At 58.1% G+C, this 17,035-nt stretch overlaps 1 protein-coding gene across 1 annotated transcript; it reads left to right on the top strand.

Moving 5' to 3' along the window:
• Positions 1-1,795: 1,795 nt before the first annotated feature.
• On the top strand, positions 1,796-16,136 carry RAB37 (RAB37, member RAS oncogene family; the record flags this gene model as incomplete). Its single annotated transcript, XM_082293904.1, has 10 exons — positions 1,796-1,855; positions 7,481-7,591; positions 11,737-11,847; positions 13,855-13,896; positions 14,042-14,108; positions 14,193-14,245; positions 14,730-14,795; positions 15,525-15,581; positions 15,845-15,921; positions 16,031-16,136. The coding sequence occupies 10 exons, from the start codon at positions 1,796-1,798 to the stop codon at positions 16,134-16,136; spliced, it is 750 nt and encodes a 249-aa protein (XP_082150030.1).
• Positions 16,137-17,035: the final 899 nt, after the last annotated feature.

The raw sequence follows: 17,035 nt of genomic DNA, 5'->3' as shown, positions 1-17,035 counted from the left end.
GCAGGGACCTGCCAGAAGTTCCCATCCAGGGATAAGCACACCTGGAGCCTCAGACTCAGTGGGCTGTGGGGGGCTTACTCTCCTCTTCATTCCCACCTTCCAAGAGAGGTTTGTCTCCGTACCTGGCCGGTTTGGGTGCCCAGGGCAGAGCCGTGCAGTCCCTGCAGCAGATCTGGGTCTCCGTGGCCCAGCAGGCAGCTCAGGTCAGGCAGTGCCCCAACTCTGGGGCAGGAGAAGACTGAGCATGCACTCAGGATGGTGCCATGAAGTCTCCATCCTCAAGGGGCCTTGACAGCACTGGGGTATCCACAGAAAGGATTGTTCTGGCATCCATGGGAGTTTCGGAGTTTTGACGAGTTCTTGGTGTGTTTAGGAGTTGCCCTGGCAAACCCCCTGAGGTTTGCTGCTCTCTTCTTCTTGGGCCTGCCTGCTGTGGGATGTGTGCACTATGTTGAACCAGTTGTTAATTTTCTGATCCAGACACCAGGGCTCGTGATATCATTTCTTTTTGTGCTGTTGATTGTCTTCCAGTGCATGAGGCCATGGTCTGGCTGCAGGATGGTCTGGGCTGGGTTGGGCTTTTTGGCCTCAGGCAAGCATGAACCCCACCATCCCTACTGGCTTTTTAAATTTTTTCTGGCTGTTGTTTCTGAGTCCAATTGTCTGACCCAGCAGAACCATCTTTGCAGTCAGAGGAAATAATGGGCAGATATAATTAGTAATGTCAGGCCCAGGCAGTCAAACAGCAATCGGACGGGTGCAGATGGCTCTTGGAAGCATGGTCTGTTCCTCTGGCTTGGGGCCATCTGCTGATCTGGAACGAGGGAACTGGAGACTGAGGGAACTGGAGACTGAATTGAGTCTCTCTTAAATAAACTTCTGAGTAAAGATTAATTTATTTCCAGTGCAATCGACACATCTAGATTGCTCTAAAGGGAGTCATAAAGAAAAGGATCTCAATAAATATTGACTGTCACCTCCAGGTTTAGGCACAACTTCCTCCTGTTTCTAAAAACGTTTTTTTTTAATCCAAGCAGGGTCCTAACTGGGCTCTGTAAATGCAGTGGGATCCCAAAGGGGACCTGTTGGGGTAAACCAGGCTCAGCACCAGTTTGGTAAAGAAGCTGAAATGGCCTGGCTAGCACGAGCTGCTGTCCCTCCCTGGGGTGACACGCCGGTGACCACGCAGCTCTGTGGGCTGGTGTCTGGAGGGGTATCAGCCGGAGCAGCCTCGGTGCGGGCATGAGGCTCCTTAAGTGCCAACGAGTCTGCTGTGAATCCGGGCTGGAGCAGCGCAGCGGACCTGGCTCGGCGCTCTCAGCTCGGCACTGATCGCAGCTGGTACCGAAAACCTCTCTGCCCGAGCTGGCCGTGCCCCGTGGGCGGAGGGGAGAAACGAAACGAGAAACAGGAGAAACCCCCGGGCTCTGCGAAGCCGGGGGCTCTATCACGGTGGACAGAGATGGGGAGGGGGAGGTGAGGAGGGACCAGCGGTTGTGCGGAGAGTCCGGCGGGCTCCGCCGGCGCGGGGGACGCTCCCACCGCCTCCCCGCCCCCGGGCGGGACAGGCCTCTCCCCGCTCCCCCCCCCCGCCGCCTCCTCCGGGCGGGGGAACCCTGCGAGCGGCGGCGACGAGCACCGGGCACCGCTGTCCTGCGCTGAGCGAGCGGGCCGGGCTGCGCCGGGCGGGGCCGAACCGGGCCGGGCCGGGCGGGCGCTGCCCGCGGTGCTGAGCGGGGCGGGCGCTGTCCGCGGTGCTGCAGGGGCGGCCCGGGCACCCCAAACCCCCCCGGCCATGGGGGCCCGCGCCGCCGGCCCGGGGGGGGACGGCTACAACGAGGCGCTGCTGCACAAGGTATGGCTGGGGATGGGGATGGGGCACCGGGGAGGGGGCTGCAGAGGGGGGATACGGGACAGGGCTCCTGCTTGAACTTCCCGACAAATTCCGTCTCTCTGCCTTCCTCGTCTCCCGGCGGGGTCCGTCTGTCACCCCCATCCCGGTGCGGCGGCAGCTCTCTCCTCCTCGTGGGGATGGACAGCCCCCAGGGGTTGGCCCCGGTCCCAGCCCCATCTCGGCTAACGGTGGGCAGGGGGTGGCAGGATTCGGCATGTTTGGGAAGCCAGGACTGCTGGAACGGGGCCAGCCCCGCGGCACAGCCCGCAGCCGCCCTTCAGCCGCTCCCGCTGCCCTGTGCAGGCTCAGGGCGGGTCGGGGGCAGCTGGACCCCGGGGCTCTGTTTGCCAGAAGCAGGTTAATGAGCCGGGACTTCCCTGCCATGAAATAGCTGCGTCCCAGAGACGTCCATTCCTGACCTTCTTGCTTTGAAATTCTCTTTTGCGGTGCTCCTGGGGCTGTGGTTTTTTAACTCCTGGGACTGTGTTTTGTAACTCCAATTGCACGGAGGGTGGTTAGGGTTGGTGGTGTCCCTGCAGGATGTGGGGCGCTCAAGCTTTCCTGCGGGGACAGCAGCAGCAGAGCTTTTTGCTCTCTGCAGTCAGGCACTACCCTGCAACTCCTGGAGTCACGGAGGAGATGCTGATTTATGACAGATCCACCCATCACGCCTTCCTGCTGTCCTCACACTGCTTTCCTGCAGTCCCCAGTGACTGTGCAGGAACTGGCACCCTCGGGAAAAGCAGCGACGGGACGGGGGAAGGGCTGGGGTTCTGTGGATCCCTCTTCACAAATCCCAGTCTGTTCTGTATCCTGCTGTACTCAGGGTAAGGTGCCCAGCCCTTGATTAGCAGAAAAATATCAATTACTAGCAGCTCTCATTTCTGTTGTACACGCAATACGTAGGACATGCCACCAGGGATGACTTGAGAAACTCTGATTCTTTGCAAAGCCTTAACTCTCTCTCCTCCAGGAATGAGCTGCTGCAGTTAAGGAATGACATTGGTGGAAATGAGGCTCTGGGCAGAAGACCTGCCCAGGCAAATAACCATCCCAGTCTCATGCTCCCTGCTGTTCCTCTTGGTATTTTTCTGCATCTCCTGGCTGGGCTGCTTGTCTTGCAGAAACAATGCTGCTCTCACTCCAGGGAAGTGAGGCAGCAAATACCTCACTAGATCTTGTGTCTGAGCAAGCAATCACATTTCAGATGTGCTGAAAAACCCCAAGAGAGCTCTCCAGTCTGGAGACAAGGATTAAATGATTTCTGGTTGGTGGCTAAACCCAGTCCTGGGGAGGAAACTGGCCAGGAGCAAACCAAAGCATGAAGAGTAGAGGTTTGTTCTGGGCTATTCCAGAAAAGTTTTGCTTGATACAAAATAATGAATTCTGCTTTCAGGTGGTTTGACCCACTGCCAGATCATTCTTCCTCCCGTGTGATTCCTGGATCCATTTAGCTGGAACAAGACCCAAAGGCAGAGGGATGTGTTCCTTGGCTGTGGTTGATCCAAGGTGTTAGCAGCGGGTTGCAAACAGGGATCTATCTCCTGCACGATCTGAGCCAGGTTTTGCTTGATGCACAGCCTTAGAGCTCATGTTTGCAGGGCTGAGATACAGCCTCTGCAAGGGCAAGGGCCCAGCCAGGCTGGCAGAGGGCTCCAGGCTCTCTCTCAAGCCAGTGTAAGGGTCTTGGCCGTGGTGAAATAGTGCCTGGGCAGGTGGGGACAGCCCTGAACTGTCCCTGTGGCACATAACAGCTTCTAGCAGCATCCAACTCCATCCCTGGAGCACTTCTTGGAGCGGGGGGGAGGCAGCACAATTTTGTATAAAGAACAGGTTAAAAATAAGTCTCAGGGACTGAGACTTGGCCTGAGAGGCCACGAGAGTAGGGTGGTGACAGGCTGAAAGCAGCCATGTCTTCACCCTCAGACCTCTCCCAGTGCCATGTCCCAGCTGAGCTCTGCAGGCAGCTGTGCTGGGGGGCACATACACGTTTGCCACAATTTGTTGTGAAAAATCCTGCTCACCTGGGCACAAACCTGTGGGTTTGGGGCTCCAGCAGCTCCCTGAGAGCAGCACCAGAGCCTGTGGAGGGCACTTCTCCCTTCCCTGCATCCCTCTGACTGGTGTTTTACCCTGTCAGGCTTTCACTAGCTATGTTTAGCTCAGGTCCGGGTTCTGCATGTTAAATCTCGGAAATGAACTGGGAAGACAACCTCAACCCACACGCGCTGTCCCAGATCTCCTCCCGCTTGGCTGGCGCCGGAATTGCAGCCATCGCCTCCCTGCACTGCCTTGACAGCCGTGCAAAACCTCTTTTCCCTCAGCAGGTTAGACCAAAATATCTCTTTTGCTCGCTGGCCGCCAGCCTGAGTACAGGAAGTTTGAATTGTTTTGCCTTGTCCCTGCAGCCCATGCCAAGCCAGCGATGATTTTGACTGAAAGTGATCCATCTATGTCTGAATTAGCCCCAAAACTTACTCAAGGTGTCGGGAGGGATATTTGCTCTTCCCCTAAGGCAGAACCGGCAGAAAAGCCTTTTTCAGGAGGGTGTAACAAGCTGTACCCACTTTTCTGTGGGGCTGTGGGGTGGTGGAGTAGTCAGGTTACCTCTGCCCACCTACTGGAAATAATTTCCTTTAGCTGGAAACAAGGATTGCTTTGGCTGTGCTGGGGCTCAGCAGTGGTGATGTGGGACTGTCACCAAGTGAGTCTCCAGGTCTCAGGAAGGTTTCCCTCTGTGCTCTGCCCAGCCCTGGCAAAGCACTGCTCCATCTGCACACCACCAGGCAGAGAAGAACGACAACACCAAAAGGAATCTTGCAACATTTTACCAAAGTTTCCCATGCAAAAAAAAAAAAAAAATCAAACCTGGGAAAACCTGGGGATATGAGAAGGTGCGGGGGAGGTCAGTCTGTGGCTGAGGATGGGGGAAGAGTCAGGACAGCTACGGAACTTTGTCACTGGAAGGCTTTTTGCTATCATGACTCAGTCGTGTCCAGCCTGGGGTTTTAAGGGTGAACTAGCCACATCTTCCCCACAGTGGGTTTTTTGTTCTTGTTTTATGTTTATTTGGTAACCAGGAAGGCCACAGTGATTTCCACTCTGCTGTCCCTCCACAGAGCCCATGAGCTTTTCCTAAAGTCATTAGGAATATCTCTTGGCTGATCCAGGCCAACTTTTACTACTAAGTCATGAAGCGATTCATGAGTTGTCTCTATTATGAATCCTATTTAAATTATTAATAGAGGAATCTGCCTTTTATACATGTTCTCTGTAAACCCTGGGCTCTGGAGGCTTTCTGGTGCTCATTCCAACCAGCTCTTCTCCCTCCATAATTAATGATATTCTCTGCATTAACTGCTCCCAAAGACAGCACTGCAGGGTGCACCCTGTCTTGTTGCACATCCCAGCACCAGGATTTTGCCTGGAAATAGTGTGTAACACCAAAATATACAGCACTGAGGTGCAGGAGCCCCATGGTAATGAATTCTTGGATTGTTTTCCTATCCAGCTGCTCCTGGGCCTATCCTTCTCTCTGCACAGGGAAGGGTTCTGGGCCCTAGGGAAAAGCCAAGAGGGGTTTGGGCAGGGAAATTTCCCCCAGGAAAGGGGTGACCCAGATCCTCTGGCCCAGGGATTTCTGCCTCCCAACATCCGTCCAGATCCCGTGCAGGTTCCCAGCTCATGAGGCTGCTCTGAATATACAAGTGACCTACAAAGAGCCCAGGCAGGGAGGAAGGAGAAATCTCTGGCTGTGGATCTGGGCACAGGTTGCTGCCTCTCAGCACACAGGTCTGTGCTGCAGCCTGCATCTGGCAGAGGTGCAGGGCTCCCTCCTGCCAACAGCTCTGCTCAGCAGGTCAGGCTTTTCCCAGGAGAGGTTCGGTGTTTGGGATGTTTTTTTCCGAGGAAAAGTGCTGATTCACTGAGGCAAGCATTCACTGAAGTGTATCGGTGTGAGCAGGCTCCAGGCAGGTTGTGGGGTGGTGCTTTTTGTAGGGCAGGATGCTGATTTCCTGCCACTCCACATCTCTGCATTGTTTGTGGTCCTCAAGCTCCTCGGCTTTTGGTTTCAGCCCACTTCTGTGGGATCTGTGGGATGCAGGAACCACGGTGCCAGGTGCTGTGGATCCCACAGAGCCTCCCAGGCCGTGGAATTAGGCCTTGATCTGCTGGGGCTGTTCAGGCATTTGATTAAACACATTCCTTCACACTCATCCTGTTGTTTCACAAGGGCAAGTGCAGTGCCTGAAGTGGTGCCAGGGTTGGTCACACCCCAGGGCACTTTGGGACAGGAGAGGGATGGGACCGGATGTGCACAGAGGCCCCTCTGGGTATCGGGGAGGTACTGAAGCACCTTCAGGGTGGAGACAAAGGACTGAAGTGTCACAGGATGGAGCAAGGCTGCCGGAGCTGCACAAACACAAAGCAAGCAGGGGGCAAACAGATGCAGCAGAGGTGGATGCAGAGTGGGGAGGTTTAGCCCCAGCACCTCACTGGCTCATCCCTGCAGCCTCAGGGGGGACAGGGGACCAGGGACAGAGGGGACACTCAGTGTTTGCCGGAACTGCAGCTTCAGAAACGCCCATGTCCCGAAAGACAAAGCCAAAACTACTTCTAAGCAAGAAGCCTGGTAGCAGAGTGTTTATTTTACCTCGTGTCCTGCAAAAGGGTTGAAAGTGCCTGGGTTTCCTGAAAGGATGGGAATGTTTGCACAGATGGCTCTGCAAACAAAACCCAGATAGCGGCAGAGGGGAGGGAGGGGTCCTGTTTGCACTGCAGGTCTCTCTTAGGTCAGGGATTTTGAGGGATGTGGGCAGGAGCAGAAGGGAAGATGAGCTCCCCAGGGATGCAGTGTGGGTACTAGGGCCGTGGGCTGGCAGGGTGGGAGCTGCCCAAGAGGTGACAGCTCTGACACCCACACTGCTCCCTTGTCCCTTCTGCTCAGGGATCTGGGGCTTCCCGTGGAGGCTGGAGAGGCAGAGGCAGAGTCTGGGACTTCAAACCCATCACTTTGCAGGAGGGAGTGCTGTGGGTCCACAGCATTAAGGCAGCACAAAGACAGCTCAGTGACCCGGTGAGGCTGCATGGCTGTGGCAGCAGCTGTGTGCAGCAGCTGCGGGAGATGCTCTCTTTACTAAATAGTTTTGGACTTAATCCAGTGACTCCAAAGTCCTCCCAAAGAGGTTTTCCAACAGGGCTGTGTGAGCCAAGGCTGCTTCTTCCCAGTAGCTTCCCGAGCTGGGGTAGGAGCGACTCTCCTGCTCACTCTCCATGACAGGCTGTGCTTTGCTTTCCCTTCCATCTCTCCTCTCGGACAGGGCACAGTGGGGCTCAGGCCTGAAAGCTCATCCCAGACCACATTTCATTAATTACAGAGATGGACAAAGGGATGGAAATTCCTCTCTGGGCAAATAGCAGAACCAAAAGTGACAGATCCAGGGGCTGGGTGGGTCCTTCTTGATCCTGCTGCATTTTCTGCTGCATCCCTCCAGCACCCCTACCCAAATGTCTGCCCCCAGCTGCACTCTGTGCCTGCAGCTTCCTCATCACCTGCACTGATGCCTCTTTATCTGGTCCTTGCAGACAATCCTGGTTGGAGACAGCGGTGTGGGGAAGACGTCCCTGCTGGTCCAGTTTGACCAGGGCAAGTTCATTCCTGGCTCCTTCTCTGCCACCGTGGGCATTGGGTTTACGGTAAGAGCCCAGTCCCTTGTCCCTGGGCTGTGCACTCACCCTTAGGGAGCAGCTTTATTTGGGAAATCAGAATCTATGAATCCGTGGTAAGCACAAAGAATTGGATGCTTTGCTTTGGTGCTGCTGGATGAGGGGTCTGGTTTGGCTGTGTTCTTCTTGGCATCCTTTGGGCTGCTGGGAGGGATGGAGGATGGGTAAAGCTCCATATTCCGAAACCCTTGGTGGGGCTGTGTCTGAGTGCAGCCTTTGGAGCAGCCCTGCCCTGCCAGGGAGATGCCAGCCTGTGTCCTGCCTGTGTCCAGCCCGGGGCCCTGGTGAAAAGTCAGGCAGATGGTGATGGTGCCTGGGAAAAAGCACTCGGCTGCCATCCAGAGCTATTTGCAGAGATGCCGTGGGGTCTCAAGAGGTTCTGATGTGTGTTCCCTCTCCTGAGGGAGCTCGGGACCTTACTCCAGAGAGCCTGTCATCCCTTCAGCATCGTGACAAGGCTGGAACTCAGCAAGGGCTGGTACCCATGGGGATGTGATTACCCACAGGAATTTTCTTTTTAGTCCAGGCCAAGGAAGCAGGGAAATGTGGCACCAGTGGGGGCTGTCTAGGGCCAAGCAGCCCAGGGACCAGCAGCCAAGGGTGCCCCTGCTGAGCCCTGGGCAGGCAGAGGAGGCTCAGCCACACCACTGCTCTCTGCCAGCTCCCGGCTGCCTCGTTTTTCCCACAGCAAAAGCCAGCTTGTGGGAGTGATGCTCAGCCAGGCGTTTTTCCTGCCCAGGCAACTCCATGAGCTCCAGCACGGTTTGCCATATCCTTCCAACCCCCTCCCCATCTTGCTGCCGGGAAGCTCAGCCACTTCCAGGAGCTCCAAGTGCCTCCAGCCGCCAGCTCTGGGCACTTTCCTGGCCAAAGAGCATATATAAACTATAAATCCCCCGTGTGGGTCTGAGCGCAGTAACAGGACTGGAAATACAGGTTCTATTTCCCGGGGGGCAGAGGAAGGCTTGGCTGGTGCAGGAGCTGGCAGCCCCAGGAGGCACAGAGGTGGATGGTGGATGGTGGATGCCATTCCGGAGGGCATCTCTGCCACCGGACCTCCTGCAGCCACGCATGGCCTTCACCTGGAGGGCAGCAAGGGGCACAGCTCTGCACTGGAGCCCCTGCACCCCTGGGTCCCAGTGGTGTGATTAGGGATGGGGGTCGCCCTGAGATTAACCCTGATGTGGGAGAGATGGGATATTCCAGGGAAAATAGATCAGGGAAGGCTCGAGGCTCCTGTACATGAGGTGATGCCTGTAAGGCTGAAGACCTTGAGCAGCTGTAGTGCGTGGACGTGGATGGGGTTTTACAGGGAGGGGTTTTGGGTAACACAACATCCCTCTCCAGGGATTTCTCCCGCATCCCCATGCTCGGCCTTTTCCCAAATGAAGTGTAGTATGAGCTGCGCTCCAATGGCTGGTGCAGGATGCAGGGGGCTGCGAGCAGCCGGGGGAGCGGGAGGCCTGGCAGCCATCCCGGATGAGACGGAGGCGCCGCGGAACCGCCTCGACACACTCGTGGCTTCCGGCTAGCGGCTCCTGCTCCGCTTCCCTCCCGCCTTCCCTGCGCCGCGGGGCTCACCCGGGGCGCAGCTGCAGCTGATGGGGCAAACCCCCCACCCTGGGCCGGGCTGGGGGGGTGGCAGCGGGAGCTGCCGTCCCCACTGTCCCGGCGTGGCAGGGTGGGATTTGGCAGCACCGGGGTCTCCATCCCCACACTCCGTGAGGGACGGGGTGGCTGTTCATCTGTGGGGCGAGCAGTTCCTCCTCTCCCCACCCATGAGTCCGGAGGGATGTGCGGGGGCTCTGCGCGCCGTGCCCCTGGCAAACCCAGGGTCCCCGGTGTGGGGGGTGCAGTGGGGCAGGTTTCCACTCTTCAGCCTCTTCTTCCTCATCCCGTGCCCGGGCTGGGCAGGGAGGCGGCCGGCGCACGGCCTCGGGGGTGGCATCGGTCGGGGGGGGAGGAGGAGGAAGAGGAGGAGGAAGGCGGGTGGGGCCGCGTCTCCCGCTGGCCCCGCGGCGCCGGGGCTCGGCGGCTCCGCTCGGACGCACCATGGGCGGCCCCGATGGGGCGGCGGGGAGCGAGACCCCCCCGGCGGGGAGCGGGGAACCCCCGAAGGGCGGCAGGGACCCCCCGGCGCTGCCCCGGGACTACGAACTGTCCGGCAAGGTGGGAGGCGGCGCGGGGTGAGCAGGGATGGACCCTCCAAGCTCTACCAGAGGGGAAGGTTTGCGTTCGGCCCCCGGCTCGGGGGAGACAAGGAGGGGTTTAGGAAGGGTCCCGGGGGCCGCCCGCTTCCTCCGCTGCTGCGATCGCGCCCAGGAAGCGGCCGCGAGACCGGGAAGGAGAAGGGGAAGGAGGCGGCAGCCCCAGCTGATCCCCCCAGCCCTTCTCTGCCCCGGGAGTTCCCCGGTGCAGCAGGTGCGGGGATTGGGGTCTTCCCTCCCCGGGAAGGGGGGGGGGGGAAAGTCTTTGCCCCAGCGGTGTCCCTGGCGGCAGTGGCGATGGGAGGGACCAGCTGCAGGAACAGGGCTTTGTGGGGCTCCCGGGGGAAGGGGGGGCATGGCCGAGCTCTGCCCCCTGAAAGCCCACCAGACCTTTGCCAGGGCAAGGGGCTCCTGCCAGCCCTGCAGCAGTGCCCTCCATGACACAGGGCAGGGGGAGCAGGACCCCATCCAGCCCATCACAGCACCACAAGGGCTCCAAGGAGGGAGCAGCGTCTGAGCCCCGGATCCAGCCCGGGGTCCCCCTTCACCCACACTGCAGCACGCTGCTTGTGAATGTCTGCATCCCTGCCAGGCCTCGGGGCAGGGGGGAGCCCTCCTTGCTGAGTGACCCCCTCTTCGCCATCCCAGCCCGGGCAAGGGTTGCCCCAGGAAGGACCTTCCTCAGCAGCTCAGCGGAGGCACAGGATTGATGAAACCTTTACTCCCAATATTTAATATGCAGCCCCAGGCTGAGCCCAGCACTGATGGTGTCAGCCCCGACACCTCCTGCTGCCTTGCTGAGCCAGCTCCAAAGTGGTCCTGCATGCTTCCACCATCCCTAAACTGCTTTTATTCCTTTGCCTTTATCGTTCCCCCCTCTGACTCCTCTCAGTGGAGGGCAGTTTCTGAGTTTGAGGGAGAAAACCAGTTTTTAGCTTGGTCTAGATTGAGGTGGAGGCAGAACTGAGTGCTCCCAGTGTTCCCAGTGTTCCCAGCTCCCCATAAGTCCTGGGGAAGGATTTGATCAGCCAAGTGGTGGCAGAGCATTTCCAGCCACCAGCTCTGGCATTTGCTGTGCCATCCCTGTGGAACGTGGCCATGGCCCGCTGTGTTTGCCTGCCCCAGAGGCAGCGGGGCTGCGGGGATTTGCTTTGCAAACTCCAGCATCCTGGCAAGGTGGGCATGCAGGCATGGAGCTTCCTGCTGAAGTCCTGCTCACTGCTCTTTTCATCAGGAGCCAGACGCAGTCAGGTTAATGATTGCTGGGCAGGAACAGGTTGCTGCAGGTAGGCAGGAAGAGCACAGCATCAGGAAAGGCTGTGCTTATGGAGCCCAGCACTGGTCCTGGCTGCTCCCTGCCTGGGTCTGGCAGTGCCAGAGTGGCCGGAGTGCCTGGGCTGATCCTGTTTGCTTAGCAGGAGGGGAAAGGCACCGTGTTTGCTTTGGTGTCTGCAGCAGGCACCGACAGGGAGAGAGTCCCGGACATGCAGGGTTTGCCCAAGCCATGCAGCAGCCCTCGGGCTGGGCACACCCGGGTCAGAGGCAAAGCTTGGGTGGAGGTGGCTCCACGTATTTGGGAGCTGTGGTTGGTTCTCCAGGAGCCTCCTGGGCTGGGAGATGGCCAGGGGCTGGCCAGGAGATATCTCTTCTTGCTGCAGTACCTGCTTTCACACCATCTCTCCTTCTCTTTCGTGTCTGGGGCCTGCTCTCCTGTTCTGGGGCACCACTTGGCTGCACCGTCAGGGGTCCCATCCCACACCCAGCTCCCACGGGGCTTCCCAGACTCATCAGGACCAGCCCTGGGGAAAGAAAGGAAGGGAGAGAAGGAACTAGGGAGGGCTCAGCACCAGTCAGGGGTGCTGCTCCCTCCCCATCCTGCTGACACCTCTCCCTGCGCCCATCTTGCAGGTGATGTTACTTGGAGACTCGGGCGTGGGGAAAACCTGCTTCCTGCTCCAGTTCAAAGACGGGGCCTTTCTCTCCGGGACGTTCATAGCCACCGTGGGCATAGATTTCCGGGTGAGACCACCACGGCTGCCAGCCCCTCGCCTCCCTCGACCCCCACCTTGGCCAGGATGGGGTGCTGGGGAGCGGGAACAGGGCGTTTCTGTACCCCCAGTTATCTGCCAACCAGCCGCAGGTGCTTGCTGGAACCCTTCCACCCCTCCCTGGTGTGGAAGACAGAAGGGCCCACTGGTACTGTCACTTCTTGCCTTTAAATCAGCAAACAGCCTGGGTTTAGCCCATCCCAGCTGTGTTCATGGGCTGGGGGTGTGTGGTGGGCAGCCAGCACGCTCCACCACGCAGTCCAAAGCCAACAGCTGGGGGGATACAAACACTGGTTGCTGTAATTTCATGCCTTGAAAGGGCTGAAATGGGCTGCTGAGAAGTCGTTAGGGTTACCAGATCCTGTTTAAACCCCCATGCTGCTCTCTGCTCACCAAATTTCAGCTGCAGGGTGTCCAGGGAGGCACAGCTGTTCGCAGCACAAGGCAGAGCAGGCAGGAAGTCACGGGGGTGTCCCCAGGCAGGGCTCTGCCCACAGCCACTGACACGTGTCAAGTGCGGTCAGTGCTTCCTCTGCCCCCACAGCTGCAGCTGCTCCAGTTTTCTGCCACTTTTGCTGCCCTGGCTGCGTTTGGCTTTTGGTGGAACTGGGGGCTTGGTGAGTGGGGGCTGGCAGAGAGAGAGAGAGAGAGCTTGGTTTGGTTTGAAGGGGCCCTGAGGCCTGTCCTTATGATAAAGTCATGAAAGAAGGAAAATCTGCTGTGTCCCACTGCTGGGCTCAGTGCCGGTGTCGCCAGAGGTGTTGCCAGCCCGTAGGTACCGGCTCTGCCTCGTGCAAGCATCCCCTGCAGCAGCTCATGGCTCACTGCTCTAGGTAATCTCCAGAGTCTCCTAGGGCACGTTTTTGTTTTATCCAGCCCATTTGCTCAAATGCTGTCATCTCCACATGGGCTGAATTTCCATTTCAAACAATTCCAGGCAACCAAATTATTTATAGGGGTCTTCTCTTTCCAGACTCTGAGTATGATTCTTTAAGAGTCTTAAAATAGCTTTTCTGTACTTTTTGCTTTTCTTTCTTCTGGCCTCTGGAGAGAAGCCCCTGCGCTTCCAAGATGAGAACAGCGATTGCTTAAGCCTCAATAGCTGCCTTCCCAGCTCAGTTGGAAATGCCTCCTTCCTTTCCTGGTTCCAGCCCAGCCTAGCTGCAAACCATCCTGACCCAGGAGATTTCCTCCTGCCATGCTGGATATGGCTGTGTGCTACATGCAACTCCCCCAGCTCAATGTTTACAGCCACCTTTAAGAACCAAACAAGGCTCCACCAGCAAGGAAACCCGAGTGGGACACCCAGCATAACCCAGTGCGTGTTGCCCAGGCAGTTTGTAGCATCCAAAGCCCTTAAATTACTGCAAACAGGCTAAATTTTAGTGCAGCAGTGGTTCCTCAGCACATGGAGCTGAAGAGTCCCGTCAGAAAGATCAGGGCTTTTTGGAGAGCAAGCATAAAAGCACACCAAGCTGTTATTAATATATGCAAATTTATGTGCGGTTCACCCAGACCTCCCTGCTTCCCCAGCTCTGCCAAACTTCCCTGCTGCAATCCCGGAGCTTCCCGGCAGGAGTCAGAGCAGGTCGGTGTTCCCGGGGTTCGCTGGACAGCCAGCATCATTAACTGACTCGTTAGGGGACTCGGGAGCCCCAGGACAGGGACACTGGCTGTAGGAGGTGAACGAGGCACCGGGCACAAGGCAGGCTGGGATCTCGTCTCCACTGATTCTGCTCTTCACCCTGACTCGAGGGGTTGCTGCTCTGGGGTGTCCCTGTAGCTGCTAAGCAAGCAGGATCATTGTTTGAAGCAATGAGGCTTCAGTGTCCAGCCCCACGGGCAGCCTGGCTTCATCCCACTGGCCTGGGGAGAGAAGCTGAGGGGCTGTGGAATGCCAGCTCTGTGCCAGGGCTGGCTGGCACATGCACCAGGACATGCTTTGGGCTGATGAATGTGCTCTCCTTGTCTTCTGCAGAACAAAGTGGTGGCTGTGGATGGTGTGAAAGTGAAGTTGCAGGTGAGCTTTGGGAGGGGGGAAGAAACTTCCAGATGGAAAGCCACCTCAGGCTGGGCATGGTGGTCCAGCAGGGCTGGGAGCCACAGGAGCACGCCCAGCTTGGGGAGGTTCCTCTCCCTGCTCTCACCAGGTGGTTTCTCGGCAGATCTGGGACACAGCAGGACAGGAACGTTTCCGCAGCGTCACTCACGCCTACTACCGGGATGCCCAAGGTGGGTTTGGGGTCCGGTGGGGATGGGGGGGCCATCCAGAGCACATCCCTGCAGTGTAGAAATGCCTCTGCCTCTTCCCTCCAGCCCTGCTCCTGCTCTATGATATCACCAGCAAGATGTCCTTTGACAACATCCGTGTGAGTCCCACCGTGGGTTGGGAGTGTTTCTCCCCAGGGACTGGGGTCGTGGGTGCCCTACTTGGCTGGCTGGGTGTTTGGGGCAGTTGGGAGCCTGTTTTACCTGTAAGCACTGGCTGTTCTGGCCAGACCCAGCCAGCTGGGAGCTCATCCCAGGGCGCCTGGCTGGGTGCTGCATGGCTGGGTGAGTTTTGTTTAAGAACACGGTGAATGCCTGAGGGAGAAAACGTGGTTTGGGAAGGATGTGAACTACGGCTTGGGCTGTAGCCAGGAGACAGGGCGTTTTTAGGGCTGCTTGTCTGTGATGCTGGAATAATTCCTGCGCCAAAAAAAAGTCATCATCTCTGTCCTCGTGGGGGAGAGATGGGGGTGCTGAGGGGGTGTGAAGGCTTAGAGGGAAGGGAGGGGGGTACTTAGGGGTTGAGGGCTGAGTTGGGAGGGACAGGAGTACCCCTCACCCCGACACTGTCCTGCTGCCCTACAGGCCTGGCTGACAGAGATCCATGAGTACGCCCAGAAGGACGTGGTCATCATGTTGCTGGGCAATAAGGTGCGTGCAGGGTCCCCCTCCACCCTGGGGTTTGCTGTGCTATGCCGTGCCCTTGCCATCCCCATGGCTGTGCAAGGATGGGGCTCTGCCTGCACCCTCGGCCGGGCTCTGCTGCTTTCTGGGCTCAGCCAAGGCCAGAGGTGATCCCAGGGGTTTGGGGGGTCGGGGAGGGCAGTATGCCCGGTAGCCAGCGGGTGGCAGCACCAGGCTGAGGCTTCAGGTCCGGGATGGTCCTCGTATGGGATGCTTCGGTATGGGATGCTACTGGCTCTCGGGCGCCCACCCAAGCCTGGATGCACCCCTGGACCTCAGGTAACCCCAAGCCCTGGAGGCCCAACAGGGTCCCAGATTCTCTCCAGGGGTGCTAGATGCTGCTGGGTGCCCAGTGCCCAGCTGGATACTGGATTTTCCCCTGGGACTGGATGTCCCCTGGATCCTGGATGATGCTGCGTACTCGATGCCCAGCAGGGTACCAGAGCCTCCCTGAGTCCTGGATGCCCTCAGGTGCTGCCCCAGGTCCTCAGTGGCCGCAGATGCCCCCTGACATCCTCAATGCCACCAGGTCCCAGCTGCTCCACACATCCCAGATTCTCTGGGCAGTGGATACTTCTGGATCTGTGATGCCTCTCATTCCTGTCAGCCCCCTGAGAATTCCACACTGCTGGCTTGCCAGATGCCCCCAGGTGCCAGCTGGCATGGTATGTGGTGACCTTTTCCTTCCCTTGGCAGGCTGATGTGAGCAGTGAGAGGGCTGTGAGGACGGAGGATGGAGCATCGCTGGCCAGGGTGAGTTGTGCCAGGGTCTAACCTGACTTTGGTATCCCCAGACAATTTCATGTCACTCAGGGTTCCCATGCAGCCGTGCCATCCCCTCTGGGTGCCCAGACCTGCCAGGCTCTTAAAGAGGCAGCATGGCAGTCACTTGCATGCAAAACCTGGGGCAAGGCAAGGGGATGACCCTCAAGCCTTGGCCAGGCTACAGGGATGATTCAGAGGGCCCCGAGGGCATTTTGGGGATGGCCACTGATGGGGCCGTGCTGCCCTTGCAGGAGTACGGGGTGCCTTTCATGGAGACGAGTGCCAAGACAGGCATGAACGTGGAGCTGGCCTTCCTCGCCATTGCCAAGTGAGTACCTGGGGCCAGGAGACTGAGCAAGGGAGTGTCCCCTGCAGCCCCACCACCTCCCACACACCAGCACAGTGTGACAGGGAGTAACACAGCCCCACCACTCCAGGGAGCTGAAGCAGCGCGCGGTGCAGCCGCTGGATGAGCCCCGCTTCCAGATCCATGATTACATCGAGTCACAGAAGAAGAAGTCCAGCTGCTGTGCCTTCTCCTGAGGGTGGCCCAGAGGAGCTGGCAGGCCTGGGGGCCCAGGCAGGAAGCAGAGTGGGGCCCAATCCTGCCCTCAAGCACTGGAGGGAACCATGCTCTGACAAGCCAAGGTGGACGGGACGGTACAGTGGAGCAGAGTGCATGAGGAGGGCCCTTGTCCTGGTGCCAGGATTCAGATCCTGCTGGCCTGCAGACCTGTGGGAATCACTATGGTGTGGTGACTACCAGCCTGGCCAGCGAGCTGTGGTGATCCATCACTTCCATCACATGAGCAGGGTGCAGGACACAAACACCTCACTGAGGGACCCTTGGAGTGACTGGAGGGGCTGTGCCATGGATGAGCCCCCTTGCAGCCCCCAGTCCTGTCCTCCCCTGCAGCTATCCCTGCTCACAGCACTGCTGTTGTCCAACTGGAAGGGCCTGATCCAGCCTCTGTGTCCCTGGTGCTGCCAGGCTCTGGCTTCCCTCCAAGGAACCTCAGCTCTGCCCCTGGGCTCCCCCACACCCCGATGCCCACGCTCGGCTGTGGCTCCTCATTTCTGCAGTTGCTGCCATTGGCTTTTATCCTCCTGCCACCACGAAGGCAGTGATGTCCCCATTGTATCCCGTCTCTGCTCGAGGGAAGGGCTGGGATGGGGAAGGGTCCAGCCAAACCTGCTCCCTGCCCACACAGCTGGTGTGAGAAGTAAAATTCCTCTGGGAGCATCCGAGTGATGCTTGGGGCACTTCTGGTACACACAGCAATTTGGAAAAACTTTCCTTCCCCCACATTGTAGCCAGAGGAATTAAAGAATTTTTTTTTTTTTTTTAACAAGAAAAGCCTTTTTCTTTTCAGTCCCTCCAGACTAAACCATCTCCAGGCTCGTGCAGGAGATGTTCATGGTGGCATCACCTGGGGTGATGC

Source organism: Coloeus monedula (genome assembly GCF_965178545.1).
Source record: "Coloeus monedula genome assembly, chromosome: 19".
In the NCBI taxonomy this organism is placed as follows: domain Eukaryota; kingdom Metazoa; phylum Chordata; class Aves; order Passeriformes; family Corvidae; genus Coloeus; species Coloeus monedula.
Note: the sequence above shows the minus strand (reverse complement) of the source record. Positions and strands in the feature narration are given on the sequence as shown.